The sequence below is a fragment of the Lactuca saligna genome, chromosome 5 (assembly GCF_052625555.1).
Source record: "Lactuca saligna cultivar CGN05327 chromosome 5, ASM5262555v1, whole genome shotgun sequence".
Lineage (NCBI taxonomy): Eukaryota > Viridiplantae > Streptophyta > Magnoliopsida > Asterales > Asteraceae > Lactuca > Lactuca saligna.
Genome location: NC_136421.1, coordinates 163397350 through 163419367, shown reverse-complemented (window position 1 = coordinate 163419367; position 22018 = coordinate 163397350). Strand labels below are relative to the sequence as shown.

Below are 22018 nucleotides of genomic sequence, written 5' to 3'. Positions count from 1 at the left end.
GTCCTCCGCCCCAGAATGTTTCCGCCATTCATGGTTTTTGGGTGTGACAGTTTACGACCACTTTGAGTGTATGGATGTACACTCATGTGTGCGGCCGTACACTCCTCTTGGAGTATTTGGCTCGAATGCAATACGAAGAACATAAGTTAACTCATCCCTAAACCCAAACCTTTAATGTATTAGGCTTAGAACACTCAAACAGACCCTAAACAATGATAAAAGATAGCAGAAACAAGTCTGCCCTTGATTGAATTGAATGGATGTACAAGATAGAAATTTCGGGTTGTCACATTTACCCAAAGTGTAGATTTATGGTTATGTATTAGAACCCAATTATTAATTGGGTGTCATTTTGATGATTGATAGTTCGGGAACCTGTCAACTAGCAACTAGAGTTTTACCTGTGGGACTTCAGCAGTGCCAGGTGAGTCTCCTCACCATACCAATGGGTCTAAGGCACCAAGGCCGACCCATTTATCTAGTTGTGATGATTATTACAGATGTCCTATTGATACATTATTTATTTATGTGAAGACTATGCGGGGGTTCCCATGGCAATTAGTTATATGTGGTATGTTAGTTGATTGTGTGGTATCTAGTATACTAGTTGTCTTTGTGATACTTGCATGGAAGACCCCAGGGGGTTCCCGAGGCAGTTGGATATAAGGACATGTAGGGGTTCCCATGGCATTTCATGCTAAGACCATGTGGGGGTTCCCATGGTAATGACCTACGACCATGCGGGGGTTCCCATGGCATCCGGTGTAAGACCATGGAGGGTTTCCATGGCACCTTTATATGTTGTATGTATGGCTTATAGGGTATGTATATGTGTAATGTTAATTTATTATGTGTTATGTTAATATGATATTTGGTATGGAAGACCCCAGGGGATTCCCGAGGCAGTTGGATATAAGACCATGTGGGGGTTCTCATGGCTTTTCGGGTTAAGACCATGTGGGGGTTCCCATGGCAGTGGGCTAAGACCATGTGGGGGTTCCAGTGCCACCCGATGTAAGACCTTGGAGGGTTTCTACGGCATCCTTATATGTTTGCATGTTTAGCTTATATGTTTGAATGTATGGTTTGATTGGTAGCTGGTGAAGACCATGTGGGGGTTCCCATGGCATTGGGCTAAGACCATGAGGGGGTTCCTATGGCACCCGGAGTAAGACCTTGGAGGGTTTCCATGGCTTTCCTATATGTTTATATGCATGACTTGTGTAGTTGATATGATTTATGTGATTATGTGTATAGGACCTTGGAGGGTTTCCATGGCATCTTTATATGTGTATATGCATGGTTATGCGATTGATATGGTTTATGTGATTATGTGGGGTATGCTCTAGGGGACTCACTAAGCTTCGTGCTTATAATTTTGATTATGATTTTAGGTATCATTGTTTTGGAAAGGAAGGGCTCGGCTTGATCGCAACACACACACACACCCATGTTTTCCGCATTATGTGATTTTGGGATGAACTCTGATAAATGTTTTGAAATAACAATGCTTTTGGAATGTTGGATTTAAATATATATGTGTTTTGACTATATTGAATAATGAAATTTTTACCCTTGATTTTTGGGTAGTTATAGGTATCATTGGTTTGGAAAGGAAGGGCCCGAGTTGATCACAAGGCACACACCCATGCTTTCCACATTATGTGATTTTGGGATGTAACTCTGATCAATGTTTTAATTAAGCAATGATTTTGAATGTTTGGATTAAGTAACATTTGTGTTTGACTATAATGAAAAAATGAAATTTTTACCATGGATTTTTGGGTCATTACACCTTAGATTTCTAGGGTTTTGGGTGTGAGCCATTAGAGGAATCATACTTTTGGTGCTTACTTTCCAAGGAACATCTTGAAGAAAAGTTGGTTGATATTTTTAAAAATAGAAAAGGTGTCTTTCTTGCTCTATGTAATTCAATTACACATAAGTTAGATTAGGTTTTTCCAAACATGTTGCTATTATAAGAAACATCATAGATCTATAGGTTACATGTGCACATAAATATTTTTATGTACATTATACTATGCAAATCATGTTGATTAAAATTTTTTAACGTAGAAAACCTATGAAATTTAGATTAGGTACTTAATTGTCACACCCCTTGTCGGCTGCGAAAGTGTCAGGCTGTGCGATGTTAAGATGTTGGGAATTCCGGCCAATATATGTGTTGAATAATACATAGGATGTACTAAACAACATAGCTATTTATTTATTAGATAAAAAGATGTTACATACTTGTTCAAGATAAAAGTAGGTTGCGAAAGCAAAGCACATAAGTTTTAGGCTGCATCACCGGGGTTATCTCCTCCTTTAGATAGGTTCATTATCCTACGAATACATGTGGTTTGAGAGGTCAACATGATGCTGGTCATGTTGATGAATCGTTTCTCATCATGTTCATTATCCTAAGTTTGAGAGGTTCATTATCCTTCAGACAGGTTCATTATCCTAAGTTTCGAGTGCTAGCTGAAAAAATATCACCATGTTGATGAAGCGTTTCTCATCTAACTCTTGTTGTGGGGGCCTCCCCTCGTCCATTGTGTTATTATTCGCATTGAGTTTATATGGTTTTACTTCTTATATATATTACTTATCTAATATATATATATATATATATATATACACACACACACACACACACATAAATATAATTAGTGTGTTTTGCATAGCTGATAATTTAGGTAGAGTAACACTAGGTACTAAGCTTATCCAAATGGTGACTATAATAACGAGTTTCAATGTTTCCTAGCAGCTAGCCAGCGTGACAACTAGGTATGATCTTATCTATCATTATGGTTTAGTATAACAACTAGGCATAATATTAGCTAAAGATTTTAGTGCGAGTATCTACCAGGCTGATGTGTGTTTTTATGTGTATAATTTAATTGCTCAAGTTTTAAATTATAAAACTGATTTCATTGCAACCAAACTATTAAACACACTAGGCGGTGAACCTAATTGTGCGATAGTATAGTTGTGGTAAGACCGGGTGACTAGCATCATGGCCACGCTACTAATCCTTTGATTTCAACTCAACTATTAATTCATTAATCAAGTGAACAAACAATCATGCAAATCAATATTTAGTTCGTATTAAGCAGGATTCGATCTTCTTTAACCCTAATGGTCATAGGAGTTAAATCATGCATAGAATGGTCATCTACCCAAGCACACACATTAAAGTTCACCACTTTATTTCCTAACCCTAGATTTTGGTCCAACTCTAGTCATAATCACTAATGGTCATGGAAAACTATGATTCAAATTAACACAATCAAAATGGTCATCTCAACTCTATTAATTTAGCAATAGGGAATAAAGTAACAATCTTTAACATATATGGATCTTCCAATTAAACTTGACAAAATAAATTAAATAACAATATAACAATCAAAATAGCAATTAAATCATAAACTCGAAGATTCATTCAATTATAAACACAAATTAAAAGGTTTTAACATCCAAATCAGAAAGTAGCACACAATGGAATCACATTGGAATGCTAGTCATGGTCAAAACAACAAACCACATGATCTCCGATATGAATCCGCTCCCTAATCCTTCAAATCTTTGCTCCTGTCAGCTTAATGGATCAACTAGGTACAAACCATCCCTAACTCTAAGATGGTGTAATAAATGCAAGATGATCTTCTAGATAAGGACCAAGTAGACCCTAATAGATTTTGAATTTCAGATAAAGACCTCAAAATTTTTCGAATCTTAACTACCTTTAACACTAAGGATTCCATACAAATGCATAACCAAAACACCGACTTACTATCCAAAACATACACCCCTTGTCTGCAATCCCAACCGTTAACCCGATACCTGACATCGCTATATCCAAAGAAAAACAGACCCTTGATCGCATCACTACGCATCCATAGCACATCAATCATCATGCACATTCCCACACCATCATAACATCATTAAACACCGCAACCAACTAGCCCCCATGTTGGGTTTACATACCAACTTTAAAAGTCACAAGCCTGCTCACTCCTTCTCGGAAAAATGTCAGGACATAATCATCGCCATAGATAGCGACATCCCGATCCTTCTGTCAACCACTCAGCTTCCAGTTGTAATCCCTAAACTGATCATAACAGTCGTTTCCTTCTTAAGTCCTGCAACTCAAATTCACGGCCTCGAGCAAGGCCTTCAGGACCTCATAACCAACAAACTCACCTAGGTCTGCACCATTCAAACCCAAACTGACATTGCCATTGAGGCCCAAAACACTTACCAGACCCATCCTCATGCTTGAACAACCATAACCAAAAGATCGACATATATGGAACCATTTCCATTAATCATGGTATCAAACCATGCTATCTTTCCTGACCAGTTCCTTAGAATCCCTAAAAATTTTCTCGATTTGAGTATGGATCATGTGCTTCCAGTAGTACGGGCCCAATACTACCTTCCACACTTATCCATACTTTCCTCAAGAATCATCTCGGGTCCTCTAAGTCGCATCCCATAATAATACTGCCAATACCTACTCAACAACGTAGTAACTATACTAAAATACTTCCTAGGATCTCCTAGGATTCCCCACCTCCCCTACCACCAACTGCTGAACGACCCAAATTGGTGCCAGATGCATGAATACAATCACATGTAACATAACTTAAATAATCCTAGATTAAAAGATTCAACCCTACAACGGTTGGAATCAGACAAGAGCTGCATAATAGGACCAAACCCTTCACTCTAAGATTCCCTATCCTACAATTAGCATTGTGTTCTACCATAAACAAAATAACATATAACAGTGTGGTAATTTGGGGTTTACTTATTGGCTCTAGTTGTTCATACACATCAAATCATTTCTTGATTATTTTTTAAAACAACTTAGAAAATCATTTTTAAAACCATTTCAATTCCTTAGTTCGATCATGGATTCACACTGATGTTTCTCCAATTCGCTAAAACCAATGCTCTGATACCAACTTGTAACGCCTCAAAAATCACGACCAATTTAAACTTTTCAAAACAACCCATTTAGTGTTAAAAGTGCTTACAGAACCATTGTTTCCAAAATATTGTTTAAAATAAGAGTTTCCCAAGATTAACAACATAAAATCAAGATGTGTACGGTTATGCCTTCGCCTTCCCATGATCCTCGGAAGTACCTAAAACCATAACCCTAAAACTGTAAGCCAACGCTTAGTGAGTTTCCCCCAAAGTACCACCACATAAACATAACAAAAAACAACATGCATAAATGAGCCTTTAGCATGACTGGATCGCCTTATAGGACCTTCAACCTATCTAGACCGCCCCAAGCCTTTTGCATGACTAGACTGCCTCACAGGGCCTACAACCTATCCAGACCGCTAGCTGGGCTTTCGGCCTAACTGGACCGCATCGCAGGGCCTACAGTCTATCTAAACCTCCTCATGTATCTTGGCCTTCAGTACAAAGAAAGACTGTCTCAACCCAATCATACATAACATGTCAACATATACATAACAAACAAACATATAACCAGTCAACAGACAAACATGCAGATCTACAAATCATTGTCACATGCTAACATCCTATATACCAAGATACAGATGTAACAGATCACTACAACATAACAACATCCTATATACCAGGATACAGATCTAACAGACTAGTACAACATAGCAACATAAGGTAAACCAGGATATAAATCCAAAGGGCCGACCTTGGTGCCTTCGACCTGTAAGTACAATAAGGGAAACTCACATCTCAATATGAATAATAGCTGATGAGGTCCCGACTTTGAATCTCAGCGCTAACCGTCACCTATCCATCCAAATGACCAATTCTCAAACACAATCCAAAATACCATAGGTCAAACTTGGTCAACCTTGGTCAAAGTTAAAGTCAACAATCAAGGTCCCAAAAGTCAATATCCATTCCCAGCGGAGTACGCCCTGCTTACTAAGAGAGTACGCCCAACGTACTCTAATGTTGACTAAAAAGTAGGGCGCTGACCGTGTACGCGTAACATACCTCCACGTATGCCCAACGTACGTAACCCAGTCCCAAAACTTCATTAAGAGCTTATTCCATTAAGCCCTTCCATCTAAAACTCATATCCAAGCCCAAAATGATATTCTACGTCATAAACTTTCCAACTTTATGACTTGGCACAACTATTAAGTGCTTAATGTCCAAAACCCTATGTTCTTAACCTAATAAGACCATCTAACACACGCATAGGTTACATACAACAATCAAGATCATGTTTTTATGGTTCATAATAGTTCCATAATGGATAAAGTTTCCAACTTTATCCATTAGAATGGTCCCAACAAACGAAATCTATTCTTTAAGTCTCAAAGAGACCCAAAAAGTGCATCTTTTCAACTTAATCCATTAAGTCCAAGTCTCTAACTTTCAGATCTGAATCAAAATGATGTTTAGATGGATATAGTTTCCAAATTTATCTATAACAAGGTCACAAACTTTCAAGATCTAAACTTTATGCCCTTAAAGTGACCAAAAACTCATAACACCCAAAACTAGCTAGACCTAACAATTTCATCATCAAGATTCAAACTTTATACCTCTAAAAGGAAGATTAAGGTGAATAAAGTCTGGATCTAGAAGCTCCAATGCAACCAACACTTCTTCAATGAGTTTCTTCTTCTCCAAGGTGCACCAAGAACATTCTAAAGCACTTTAAAACACCTTCTTTTTGCTCACAAGGCTCAATCTAGGGTTAGGGTTTCATGAGAGCGCGTTGGAGAGGTGGAGGCTGAGAATGGAATGAGTTTAGGGGGGGGGGGGGTGTTAAAGAGCTTAAATAGGGCTCAAACCACGAAAATAGGGTTTGGGCAATGATCGCGTACGCCTAACGTACTCAATTTACGCCTAGCGTACTAGGGATGGCCTAATACACCCAACGTACATGTTGAGTACGCCCAACGTATGCGACTCAACCCAAAACCTCCCTAACTTCAAATGACCATAACTTCTTTGTTCCAACTTCGTTTTCGACGTTTTTTATATCCACAAAAATATGTTGAAGAGATCTACACTATTATCTAAATATCTTGGACTAATAACTTCTCGAACAGAAATTCATATTTCACGCAAGAACCCGACCTATGAATTTTTCCTTTCTACCCTTCGGCCAAGAACACAATTCAAAGGTAAAATCTCTTAACTATCACTACCTCCTTCCGCAAGGACTAAAATTTGCCTCCTTAAGGCCCAAAACCTCACACAATCGACTTCCGGACCATTGTTCAGAAATGGCAAGAAACAGGATGTTACAGTGACCACTGTTGTTATATAAGATATGACCAATAGACATTCAAGCGTCATTCTTAAACTTACACTTTAGCTTACAAACCACCAATTGTGAAACTGACTTACAGTAAATCCCTAATATTATTTCTTATCGCATTTCAACCAAGATATTTACATCACCTATCTTAATCATATTACCAAACAAAGACTAACACTAGTTTACATAACTAAGGAAAATGTTCGAATGTTATAATCATACAATACTCAGAGTAGTCCTAACTAAATTAAATAGTACAAAAATGTTTGTAATAAGGTCACAACGTGCTTAAACTTATTGGGGGAGCACCTTGTCTTATTTAAAAGCAAACTTATTTCTGATTAGTCTAGCCCAATGCTACTATATACACATTTTTTCTATAGTAGGTAGTATGCTTGGTACCGTGCATTCTCTCGTTAAGTACACTCTTTATTTGGCAAAAATTAATGTTTGTATGTGGATTAGGGCTAAAGCTAAAGGGTGGATTAGTTGCATAGTTATTCTTTCCTTTCATTAGGCATTCTATTCTCTAGGATCCTTAATTGATTAGACATGTCATTGTGTTAAGAAGATCATGGCTTGAGCATGTCCATGCAACATCTTACTTACCTTTACCCCGTCACACCAAAATGTATTAGTACATGATTAGATCAATTCCGGAATGTGATCGTTAAACTATCTTACATCTAATAGTTTTATTTACAAAAGTAAAAAAAAAAAAACAATTCTATTTACTATAAACCCATTTTAAATAACATTACACACATTTGTGTTAACTTATATACAAGTCTATGCCTACCTAAACATTTACTCACGTGGTTTAAAAATACATGAGATATTTCTCTAAAACGTACATACACATGAAGGAAACATAAATAAATTTGAAATGCTATGAATTAAATCCGAACTTTTAGGGAATTTGTTGATAAACAAAGTTGGGGTTCATGAGAAAACCTTATCCTATTGGAGTAGAGCAGGAGAAGCATGAGAATGATAGCTTCTCTTGATGACCTTAAAGAGACCAAAGGCGAATTTCCTCCACCCAAAACCCAACGCACCCCTATCTCATAAGGAAAGGCCAATCACCATTTTGTTTGTTTTGTTTTTATTATAAATTATAAATAAATAACCCTTTCAACACCCACTCTACAACTTCCAGTTTTCTCTTTCCCCCACCACTTCCCGACTGCTTTTCCGGTATGTTTGCATCCCCTACATTGCTTCTTTTCTCTATTTTGATCGGAATCGGAGCTTTTCCTTTTTGTAACGGGAATCGAACTCCATTGCCCTTGGGGTAGCTTTGTATTTTTATGTCTTCCTTTTGTTCCTTGTTGATTTGTATACGTTTTTTTTACATTTGGCGATCATTTTCTCGATTTTGACTATCTGAATGCCAAGTGAACATCATCGATTGGTTTTTTTCCTTGTTGATTTGTATACATTTTATTTACATTTGGCGACGATTTTCTCGATTTTTACTATTTGACTGCCAAGTGAACATCCGATATTGGCCTTTATTTGTCTGCAAAAAGAAGACCAGACACTTGTAGATCTGTTTGCCATTAATCCGTTTTTGACATAAACAATTCTTTCTTTCTCGCCTATCTAGATCCCTCCACTGCTTCTCCATGTGCTGAGAAGCAAAAGACCAAACTACCCCTCGCTGGTCAACATTTCCTTTTCTTCGATAATCAATAATTGATCGTACATATATTATAAGCATGATTGCATCACCAAGCATCTTATTTATTTATTTATATACTGATTTTTCTGTTTTGAATCTGATACCCTTTACGAATAAAAGATTACAGAACGAAAAGGGCACAACTAGGTCATAATTCATATTCATATTTTTAAATAAATGAAAGACAAAGTCTTTTTGAGTAAACTAACCCCATTACAAGAATCGTGGATCATGCTTATTAGAAAGAAGAGGCTAAAAGTATGTCATAAACAAATGACAAATATAGTTTAAGGAAACCAATAAGTTTTTAATACTGGTGATTGGTGAGTGGCCCTTATTAAAAAGATTTGCTAAATCATATACATACAAACAATGACAGATCCAGAAAACGTTTTCACCTTTTTAACCTTTTTCACTTTTTACCTTTTTACTTTTTAACTTTTTACAGTATTAGAAAATTTTGACTGTAGATCAGTTAATGCATACAGTTTCCTTACAATGATGAAAAGAACTTACACTACATTGTTTACTTTGTGTTCTTGTTGACTTTTTATGTGTTCATTGACATTGTTTTTGTTGAATGGAATTGAAATGATTAGGTGAAAATGGCTCAGTGTTTGGCTCCTTCAGTGCAATGGCAAACAAGGTTAACAAAGAATGCAATGGAAACAAGCTCAATGACCTCAAAAATGTGGAACTCTGTGTCATTTAAGCAAAGCAAGAAAGGAGCATTTAAAAGCTCCACAAAATTTAGAATTTGTGCTTCATCAAGTGGAACTATTAACAGGGTTGAGGATTTACTAAACTTGGATGTTACTCCTTACACTGATAAGATCATTGCTGAATACATTTGGTACTTTCCTATTCCCTTTGTAAAACACAGTTATATAAAACCCAAAATGACTTGTTTATTTCATTTTTTGTAACAAAAAACATGACAGATTCAAATTTCATTTTTTTTTTTGATATTTTGAAACAGGATTGGAGGTTCAGGAACGGATGTGCGCAGCAAGTCAAGGGTATGTTGACTTTTTGATTCGTGTAATTATTTTGAAATAGTTAAAAAAATAAATTAATTAAAAAGGTTATATTTTTAAATTGTTTGTTTTTTAGACACTCTCGAAACCAGTGGAGCATCCTTCTGAGCTTCCAAAGTGGAATTATGATGGATCAAGTACTGGACAAGCACCAGGAGAAGACAGTGAGGTTATCTTATAGTAAGTCCAATTTAATTAATAAATTAATAAATTAATAAATTTCATTTTACTTGAATTAGTTATAATTATAATTTTATTTTTGTAGTCCTCAGGCGATCTTTAAGGACCCTTTCCGTGGTGGCAACAACATCTTGGTGAGTTTATTACAATATTATAATTTATACTTTCAAGTTTCTAATTTTTTTCTTAACATTTTGAAAAAAATGCTATTTTCTTAAAATTTATTTAACCTTGATTCTATTTTGAAAGGTAATCTGTGATACATACACTCCACAAGGAGTGCCTATCCCTACAAACAAACGTGCTAAGGCTGCTGAGATTTTCAGTGATCCTAAAGTTGTAGCACAAGTTCCCTGGTAGGTTTTTCGAGTGAAAATTTAATGAATTTTTTTTTTTTTTTTCATGAAAATGAAATATTAATTATGTTGGTTTTTAAGGTTTGGAATTGAGCAAGAGTACACTTTGCTTCAACAAGATGTGAAGTGGCCTTTGGGTTGGCCTGTTGGAGGGTACCCTGGTCCTCAGGTATAAATATAATATAATCATTATATTCTACTGGAATCCACCATTCCATTCCTTTTACCGATTCCGGTTAAACAGATTCCATGGAAATCACTTTTATATAATATATAATCTTTTTTTTCCAATTCATAGGGTCCATACTACTGTGGTGCGGGGGCAGATAAGTCATTTGGAAGGGACATATCTGATGCACATTACAAGGCCTGTTTATACGCCGGAATCAACATCAGTGGAACCAATGGTGAAGTCATGCCAGGACAGGTTTCTTTTTCTTCTACTCATTTTCTTTATTACTTAAAATATTTTTTATAAAATAAAAAATTTTACGTCACAAATTGTGTTTCACAGTGGGAGTTCCAAGTGGGTCCCAGCGTTGGAATCGAAGCCGGTGACCATATCTGGTGCGCCCGATACCTTCTTGAGGTAAAATAAAACATCTCCGTCCCATTTCCACCAACAAAAGGGCAATTCTGTCTTTTCATAATCTTTACGGTTTTAGAATCACTAAACCGATACTGTTTCTTGAATATTCTTTTTTTTTAAACAGAGAATTACTGAACAAGCTGGTGTTGTTTTGACACTTGACCCTAAGCCAATTGAGGTAATCTGTAATCGATTTTTTTTGTGTTGACTTTTTATCAGATATTTTAATTTACCTTTTTTTTTTTTTTAAATGTTGACAGGGAGACTGGAATGGAGCAGGATGCCACACTAACTACAGGTACTTGTGTGTGTGTGTGTTTTTTTTAAATTTCCATCATACCAAAAACTACCTAATAATGCAAGACTTATCACAATTTCTAACACTAAAATTGACTTGTGTGTTTTTCTTATAATTTTTCACAGCACATTAAGCATGAGAGAAGAAGGTGGATTTGAAGTAATCAAAAAGGCGATTCTGAACCTTTCCCTTCGCCACTCAGACCACATCAGTGCTTACGGTGAAGGAAACGAAAGAAGATTGACAGGAAAACACGAAACCGCCAGCATCAACACTTTTTCATGGGTATCTAAAAACATAAAAAAAATAAAAATAAAATATCTAATACCAAATTCAAAAAATATAAAACCAACAAAAATTCATGCTTTCAAATGCTATCTTCCAGGGTGTTGCGAACCGTGGTTGCTCAATCCGTGTCGGTCGTGACACTGAGAAGGCAGGCAAAGGTAAAAATAAAAATAATTTTACTCAATCTTCTTTATTAAGTTGTTCTTTTTGTATTAAGTCAATACTTAATGAATTTTTTTTTTTAATGGTTTGTTGTTGTGTGTAGGTTATTTGGAAGACAGGCGTCCAGCATCAAACATGGATCCATACACAGTGACTGGATTACTTGCAGAAACCACTATCCTGTGGGAGCCTACACTTGAGGCTGAAGCACTTGCTGCTCAGAAATTGGCACTGAATGTGTAAAACAATCAAATGGATCCATGTTCTTCTCAAGCTTGGATTTAGTTATTTGTTTCTAGTTGATTTTCTTCAAGAACTTGTGTAGATAAAGCTCCCAAAAATCACCATGCCTTCGTATGCAAATCTTTTTTTGACAAATTGGGTGTTTGGTTTTTCTGAATATTGTTGAATAGTTTATGCGCATTTTGATGTGTGCGTAAGTCCTTTTGGTCACGTTTCAGTAGGTTCTATGCTACTTTTGCTTTTTTTTTTTGACCGAAGAAGCACCTTTAGGTTTGAAGGTGTTTTCTTTTGGTCTCGTTATCTATGATAAATAATTAATAATGGAGTTGATACTCAGGGTAGTGTCTTTGTTACATTGTTTTTATCTCCTTTTTCTAAGTTAACTACACATCTAGCACTTCAGTATTTTTGAAACTTATTTTTTCATATCATACTTGATTTTAATAATGATTGGTACTTGGTAAAAGTAAATAAACTTTATAATTCAGGGTTTAAAATGTACTTAGATTTGGTATGGTTCAAAATATGTTAAGGCACGAGTGTTGTTTTTTAAGACAGCTTTTATTTTGGGAAATTGAGTGATCTAACTGTTTTTGTATTGTATTTTTTTTAAGAAACAATCCGTTTTAATTTTTTTTATTTAAAAAATGACCATTTAAACCTAAATACATACATTTTAGACCCAAATTATGAAACCGATAAGTGGGGTAAATGATTCGGTGTGATTAATAAAAGAGTAGTTCACCAATGCCACATGTCACCTTTTCAACGAATTCGCCATGTGTCATACTCTTAGCTTATATGCCCCATGTCCACTTCTACAAAATTTCATATACTCCATAAAATATGGTATTAGCTCCTTATTTAACGAGATCTAGGTACTTATTTGAAGTCGATTTCAACATTGCAATCCCTATAATTCTGCCATTAATTGAGGATATTATTTAAGTCAAACACAAAAAATACGTAGTAATTGTTATTATACCCTGTTAATCGGCAAACATGATTGTTTCTTTATTCAAAAGATTTCATATTTTCAAATTATAGTCAAATATTACCAGAAAAATATTAATATCAATAATCAATAAATCTGGAAATTAATATTATCCCAAAATTAAATTAGAAATCATACCATTTTTTTCCTCGATTTATATACCGCTTCCTGTAAAATTTTCATCACGAAAAAAAGTGGAGGCAACTCAGTTTCTCATTACCCTTCATTGAATTCAAAATTTAGGTTAGTAATTCTTTTGGGTTTTGAAGATTTTGATTATTCATTATTCAGATACAATTATAATTCATTTATTGTTAATGTTGAATCATTTTCTTTGTATATATCTGTCTGTACGTATGTATCTGACTTTGTTTGATTTAGTCGTGTCAATGATTTCATATCCCGATAAAAGGTCGTTTTGATTTATTTAACAAAGTGTTTTTTTAATCTTTTTATATTAGTCTTGGTGTTTTTGTTTAAAGTAGATAAAATTATTTACACTTATAGCGATGTAATTTGAAATTAATCCCATTTACAACATATTACTTTCAAAACTAATACATTATGTGTCAATTGTTTTTTAGGTGTTACTTTTTGTTTTTTTAATGTCGTGTGTGTTAATGTATGTGTATGTGACATTTTCGTTTACCTTTTTTTTTTGCTCATTTATTTAATAACAACATGACCATTCCTTTAAAACATATAGCAATGTTCATTGAAATAGGGACACTTTCTGTAAAAATTTAAAAAACAGGTCCCAATTTGGTCATTTATCAAAGTATAATTCTATAATTAGAAATTCAAAATTTGCCATTGTATAACACGACTAGTTGCTGTTTTTTAATGAAATCATATTTTAATGGTAGTTTATTTTATTGACATCTTACTTTCATAATTCGTCATTGACTCATTGGTCATTTAATGGCTTTTACTTTCATTTCTGTTAACCGCAAAAAGTAGGGATTATTTCTTTTAACTTTTAACTATATGGAGACGATTTATGAGATTTAAATTGTTAAAACATGTAGCGTTTCTAAGTTATTAATAAAACAGTGTACATTTCTGTTAAATTTGAACTACGTGGGAACATTTTTGTAATTTTTTAAACATATGAACCATTTATGTAAAATTTGACAAACTGGAACTATATAGGGACCGTTTCTATTAACTGTTGCATATCATTTCTGTAACCTTTGACAAACAGGGACCATTTATGTAAACTCAGAAAAACAAGGACATTTTCTGTAACTTTAATGGACCGGTGTTTGTTTATTTTTATGTGTGTATGTGTGTTTTGGTAAATATCATGCAGGTAATATAAAAAAAATTATAGTATTAAAGTAATATGAAAGAAATACACCTTTTTAAACAAGTTTTCATCTTTTTGGAAAGTAAATCAATTAAAATAAATATCTATTTTACTTATATTAAACAAATTAAAATTTGCATAAAAATTAGCCTAATATTTAGCGTTTGCAACTATCAAAATTAAAGAGTACTCACTGAAAACTTGCAGAGCTAATCAATATTTTCTTCCACTCTTAAAACATTGTAAGTTTTTTTATTTCGACCTCTTGCTATCGACTTCAAAATCAAAATTGCTGAAAATTAAACATGTAAGTTTCTATATATACACATTTATTTTCTGTTAAAATAACCAACATTCAGGAAAAATTGGCGTCATATTCCCACAGTCAATCAATGATTATATACCCCCTTCTAACCTTTGTAATGTTTTCTCCAAATAACATTGCAAAGATTGATGTATCTGCTTCTTATAATTGATCGACAGACGTGAACTTAATGATTGCTGTGAGAAAATGTATACTGAGCAAGGGTGGTCGTTGGTGCCATAAATTCGTATACCTCAGATAGGATTACAATAAAAATTTAGGATGATTAATGTGTATATTTAGAATGCTATCTTAAATGGCATAGATAAAGTATTAAAGTAGGTCGTGGGTATTTAGGAAATAAAGTTTTTATCATTTTTTAATTACATAATTTAATAATATGGAAAATTAATAGAGATTTTATAGTAATTAGTTTTTTTGTATTTGCAGTTTATGTAAATTTAATTGTATTCTAAGTTATTGTTAATATTATTACAATAAGTAACGTAATTAATTAAAAAAATATTGTTATAATTATAATGTAAGTATAAAAAAATTGTAATTCCTTCTATATAAGATTAATAATAAAAATATTAATAACTTAATTTCTAATTTGGCATATAACAATTGCATTTACACTTTGAATATAATTGATTAATGATTATGATTTTGAATTATCAATATTTGTTTAATTTGTTAAGCGTGGTTTCCACGGACTATAACCTAGTGTGTGTGTGTGTATATATATATATATATATATATATATATATATATATATATATATATATATATATATATATATATATATATATATATGAGTCGAATTAAATGAGAACACCAAAAAAGTTGAGAACGCGAGAACAAAGTATATTCATTTGTAATTCCATGCATTCATTTTTGGAGAAATGATAAATTTTTACGTCTTTAATTTCAACATAGTGTAACCGACTCCAACTATTTTTGGCCAATTCCTAATTAGGCGCCTCATGACATGTTCGAGTCCGAGTATTCGACCGCTTACGTAAAGTTTGGCAATATTGATGTAACAACCCGTCATTCTCAATTCAATAAAAGTCAAAAACTACAGAGTAAATTACACGAATGGTCCCTATGGTTTAGGGTAATTTACGTGTTTGGTCCCTAACTTATTTTTTTTAACTCAAAAGGTCCCTACTGTTTGTTTTTGTTACGCGCTTGGTCCCTATCTGACCTAAAAAGACTATTATGCTCTTGATTTTTTTAATTTATTTAAATGAACACTCCCCTAATCTCATCCCCTCACCTTACCTCACCTACCGCATTATTTTTTTCTCTTTAAATAATAGTCTTTTTAGATAAGATAGGGACCAACAACGTAACAAAAATAAACAGTAGGGATCAAACGCGTAACAAAAACAAACCATAGGGACCTTCCGAGTTAAAAAAATAAGTTAGGGACCAAACACGCAAATTATCCCAAACCATAGGGACCATTCGTGTAATTTACTCAAAACTACATTTTGATCCTTATGTGTGTGTCTCTCTCTCTTTCTCTCTCTCTCTCTCTCTCTCTATATATATATATATATATATATATATATATATATATATATACCCTCTATCATCTCAAGTGCATAATTATAAGCTAAAATCTAAATATAGCTTGAGTCTTAAGTGAACTATGATATTATAACATTAACATAAGTTAAATGTCTAAGGTTTAAACCATAAATAAACACTCTATATATGTGTTCACGGCCTAGGATTTAAATATCAAGGGGTTTACGCCCAAACAAACAAGTTCAAAGGAGGTTCACGATTGGAATTAGAAATCAAATGGAGTTCACGTTCCAAAAATAAAAGAAACATGTAGTTTACGGTCCAAATAAACACATCCAAGAGGAGTTCACGGTTTAGAGTAAGGATCATTAGAGTTCACGACCAAGAGATGACCGTGAAGACCATCGTAAGGCCCATTTGGGGAGAAAACTCAAATTGTAACGCCCCGATTCTCGGGTATTGTTAATATGAGTTTTTGGATTAGGCCCTACTCGACGAGTTGGTTTACCTACTCGTCGAGTAGCAGTGAGAAGGATCGCGGGTTAAGTGACCTACTCGACGAGTCTATATTGGGACTCGGCGAGTAGGAGCTGGCAAGTGAAACCCTAATTCCCGGGGTTTGCACCCCTATTTAAAAGGACCTTAGCCTCCCTTGGACCTCCTTACAGTTCCAAAGAACCCTTGAGAGCCTTATTCGTGTGTGTGTGTGCCTTGTGTGTGTATTTGAAGCTTGAAAGAGAGTTCTTGGAGGGAGAAGACTTGGAGGAGAAGGAGATTGAAGCAATTGGAGTGTGGGAATCAACACTCATCTCATATATCAACTTCAAAAGGTACCCAATCCGTCATTCTCTCTGTAGATCTCCCTTATTGGGTGAGTTTTAGGGTTTTCATGGAATATGAAGTTGGTATGATGTGCTACGGACTAGATCTGAAGTTGTAACTTCAGATGTAGACTCTCTTTGGATTCTAGAAGCATAAAGTTGCAGCTTTAGTCGTGATTAAGGTCCCCTTTGTGCATAAAGACCCTTCAATAGATTAGATTTGCCATTTTGAGACTTTAAATCCATGCATGCACGTAAAGTTTGCAACTTTATGTGATAAGCATGTTGGATAAGGTGTCTAAGTCCATAACTTATTTGGTATATACTTGACCCGACCCGGCATGGTCCATTTGGGTTGCATTTCATCCAAACTATTTATGGATAATTTTATGAGAGTTATACACATATGATTATTAATATATTATAAGTTATAATATATTAATATGAAGTCATGTTATTTAATTGGTCTTAATCTTAAATTAATTATGAATTAATTTAGAGATTAAAAGGAAGACTAATTAGATTGTGGGCTATTGGTTTTATATGGTGTGGGCTAACACCCATTTGTTAATGGGCTAGGCTTGTATGGAAGTCCATGGAAGTCCATGGATGATCCATGGACCTTTTAACCCATGGATCCTTGGAAAGGAAAGGTCATGGGTTATTAGGGTTTCACCCTAATCATGTACACTATATAAACATGCTTATGTTGCATGAAATAGCCACTAGTGTGTGTGTTTGTGTGTGGCCAAAAATTGTAGTGTGTATACACTCTCTCAAAGTTTTCCAAGAGTTTGTGGTGATTTGTGATTCCATTTGAGGCATTCACATTATTGGTGCTTGGCCCTCAAACTCCTTAAGAATCAAAGTCATCAAAAAGGTATGTAATCTCATCTAATTCTTTTATGTTTAAAAGTACCCCATGCCATGTATGATAGGTTATGAACCTTGGAAAATTATTATTTTGCATTTATTAGGGTTGCATGCACACTTAGGAAGTGTTAGATTGCTCAAAACCCAACAGTGGTATCAGAGCCTAGGCTTGCTTGTTTGATACTTGATGCAAAATAGTGAAAAAAGTCAAAAATTTTGCGGTCTGCATGATGGACTCGCCGAGTCCAAGGCAAAATTCATCCTACTCGCCGAGTAGGTTTGTGCACTCGGCGAGTAGAAGGTTCAGAATGCAGATTTTCGACTGTTGCTGCTGGAAATGGACTAGAAACTTTACCTCAAACTGTTTTGATGTTTTAAAACTTATTTTAGTTGGTGTAATGGTTGTTCTAATCCATTTACAATAGCATATATCAAAATTTCATGTTTTGTATGTGTTCATATAATTATTGAAACTTTGATAATCATGTTCATGTTCTTATGAATTTAGAAGATGATAGGAATTATTTGCTGAATTGTTTAGGATTAATTCTTGATCATTTATGTGTTTTAATGGAGTCCATAATTTTTCCTCAAGTTATGGATATCCAAAGGTCACTTTTCTTTAACACACATTAAAAACACATAAGTTACATAAAATGAAGAGTCTTCATTTTATGAACCTTTAATTCATAAGTTGTGAAATGAAAAGTTTTGAAGAGTTACAAAACTTGTCCTCAAGTTTTGGAATTTGGAAAAGTTTCACACACTTTAATAAACTTTAATTCCAACACTTAGAATTTTAAAAGTTAAAATTCAACACTTATACTATTTATAACATTAAAGGTTAATTATATATATATATATATATATATATATATATATATATATATATATATATATATATATATATATATATATATATATATATATATATGTATAAGAACAAGTCGTTTTACCGTTAGTAGGCCTCATTCACGAAGCCAGTCTATAAGGTGGGTATAAGGTTATTGCCTATAAAATGGCGACTTAATGGGTGTATACTCTCACCCACCGCTTGCTTGACTGGTGGAGGGTCGTTAGCCGAACGGGTAAGATAAAGACTTATAAATTCTCATTAAGTATGATGAATATTATAAAGTAACTAAATCTTTTATTTAATTCCCAATCTTAGTTACTTTAGGAAAAATGTGAACATGGTGCTAATCCATGGAATTCACACTTTTTACCTTACCAAGTCGTTGGTGGAGCGTGTGTGGTTAACCGGCACACTAACTTGGACTAGTAAGGATCACGAAGGGTGACTTAATGTTTGTCATAGATCAATAGAGCGTGTGTGGTTAACCGGCACATTGATTAGGTGATAATATTAAGGGTACCAAGTGAATTGGCATGGTTATTCACACCTTGTTTTGTGATCCTCGGCATCCCAGTCATAAAACTTGAAGGGCACTATCAAGATTGAAACATGCCATTGAAAAGTTCAATGAATCTCAAAAGAATCTAGGAATTTCAAATCCAATTAAAACCTAATAAATCATTTCGTTTTCGTGGTGGAAATTGGTGAATCGTCATTCACCTACCTTTCAAATATATTATTACTTAGATTACGGCATCTCTCTTCGAAGTATAATATATTGTGATTGAATCCTAGCCTTAATATTACATTTGGGTGTCTTATTAAGGACTCTATATATTTAATCTAAACTTGCTTTCTTCTTTCAGATGTCTTCCAACACTAATGCTTCGGGCTCTAACCCAACTGGTTCTTTCTCTCTCATGAATCTCTGTGGGAGAGTCATCTTTGATGGTTCCAACTTCATGGATTGGATCAGGAACATCAGGATGGTAACTCGTTATGAGGACAAGGAATATGTCCTCGATAAGGAGTTAAAAGAGCTTGATGAGTCCACTGCTACTCCTGAGGAGATCGCTAAATTCAGGACACATGAGAGAGATGCTACTAAGGTGGCATGCATCATGATGGCCACGATGACAGCCGAGCTCCAAAATTCCTATGAGGACTTCTACCCTTTTGAGATGCACCAAGACCTGATGGAAAGGTACCATCAGAGTGCTCGTCAGGAGCGGTATGAAATAATCTCCTCCATAATAACAACCCGCATGAAGGACGGTGAATCCGTCACGAGCCACATGCAAAAGATGCAAAGGTATGTGGACCGTTTGCTGAAGCTGAATGTGAACTTCCCTGAGGAGTTGGCAATTGACATCATTTTGCACTCCTTACCTTCTTGTTATGACCATTTTCTTATGACATATCATATGAACAAGGAGGAAGTTACCCTTAGCAAACTTCAAGGACTCTTGAAGACCGCTGAAACCGGTCTTAAGGGCAAGGCGGTTGTTACCTCTACTACTCCTACTCCAACATCTACCCCTATTTTGGCTATCGGGCAAGGCAAAGGGAAAAAGAGGAAGCACTTCGAAGGGTACCAAGGGAAAGTATCTTGAAGGCTACTCATCAAGGACCAAGAGCGGTTCTGTCACTCCTTCTGCCATTCCCAAGGATGCTGATTGCTACTATTGCCAGGACAAGGGGCACTGGAAGCGAAACTGCCCTAAATACTTGCAGGATTTGAAAGATGGGAAAGTGAAACCCACCCACGCAGGTATTTAAACAATATTGTCTAATAAATCACCATACACTAACTCTTGGGTGCTTGATACAGGATGTGGTATTCACATATGTTCTGATTTGCAGGGCCTAAGAAGAATTGAGGATGTGGAGCACGGGAAGATAAACTTGATCATGGGGAATAGGAAGGCTTCACTTGTTTCCAAGATTGGAGTTTATACTTTGTTGCTAAATAATGGGTTAAAATTAGATTTGAATAAATGTGTGTACTCATCTGAAATGGCGAGGAATATTATTTCCTTTCATGCTTTGTACAAACAAGGTTTTACCTTTTCGTTTGATAATGAATGTGGTGGTATTAATGCTTTCTTTAATAACGTGTTTTAGTTTAAAGCATTACATTGTGATGGTGTGTATGAAACTGTGTCGATTGTAGACAACTTAGGAAATAATGTGTTGTATATTGATTCTTCTACTAGCCTAGATAAAGCATCATTGTGGCATTGTCATCTTGGACATGTAAACAAGAAACGTATAGGCCAACCCCAAAAGAGTGGAGTCTTGGAGTCATTCAACCTTAAATCGGATGATAGTTGTGAGTCTTGTCTACTTGGAAAGATGACAAATCACCCTTCACTGGAACTTGTGAAAGGGGTGAGGGTTTGTTGGACCTAATACATACTGATGTATGTGGACCATTCAAAACTGCCACAAGGGATGCTAATCGATATTACGTGACTTTTATTGATGATTTTAGTAGATATGGGTATGTCTACTTAATCAAACATAAGTCAAAAACCTTTGAAAGGTTTAAGGAATTCAAACAAGAAGTAGAAAATCAATTAGGCAGGAACATTAAGATGTTTCGATCCGATCGAGGTGGTGAGTATCTTAGTACTGAGTTCCTTGACTATCTTAAGGAGTGTGGGATTGTCTCACAATTGACTCCTCCCAGGACACCACACCTAAATGGTGTAGCTGAGAGGCGTAATCGAACCTTATTAGACATGGTTCGCTCTATGATGAGTTGAGATTCGCTACCAATCTCTTTTTGGGGGTATGCCTTAGAGACTGCTGCCCATATCCTTAATCTAGTCCCTACAAAGAAGGTTACCAAAACACCTCATGAGATGTGGACTGGGAAGGTTCCCAATTTGGACCACATCAAAATTTGGGGTTGCGAAGCTTTCGTGAGGCATGAAACTCATGATAAGCTTGAACCCCAAAGTGAAAGGTGTATTTTCATCGGCTACCCACAGAAATCCTTCGGTTACCTCTTCTACAGACCCAGTGAGAATGTGGTCTTTGTAGCAAGAAGAGGGGTCTTTCGTGAGAGAGAATTTATAAGCCAAGGAGACAGTGGGAGGAAAATTGATCTTGAGGAAAGCCAAGAATCAATTGGTGAAGGAAGCAATCAACCTGAGGAGGAAACTCCTGTTGAGCCAGCTGACGAGTCTGTA

General features: G+C 35.1%; 1 protein-coding gene across 1 annotated transcript; it reads left to right on the top strand.

Moving 5' to 3' along the window:
* The first annotated feature begins 8329 nt into the window (after positions 1 to 8329).
* LOC144997089 (glutamine synthetase, chloroplastic) lies at positions 8330 to 12478 on the top strand. The gene is made up of 14 exons (XM_078956915.1): positions 8330 to 8485; positions 9572 to 9825; positions 9952 to 9991; positions 10086 to 10189; positions 10275 to 10323; positions 10439 to 10545; positions 10627 to 10714; positions 10844 to 10972; positions 11060 to 11134; positions 11259 to 11312; positions 11395 to 11432; positions 11558 to 11717; positions 11818 to 11878; positions 11986 to 12478. Exons 2-14 carry the CDS (start codon positions 9578 to 9580, stop codon positions 12123 to 12125), a joined length of 1293 nt encoding a protein of 430 aa, XP_078813041.1. The 5' UTR covers positions 8330 to 8485; positions 9572 to 9577; the 3' UTR covers positions 12126 to 12478.
* Positions 12479 to 22018: the final 9540 nt, after the last annotated feature.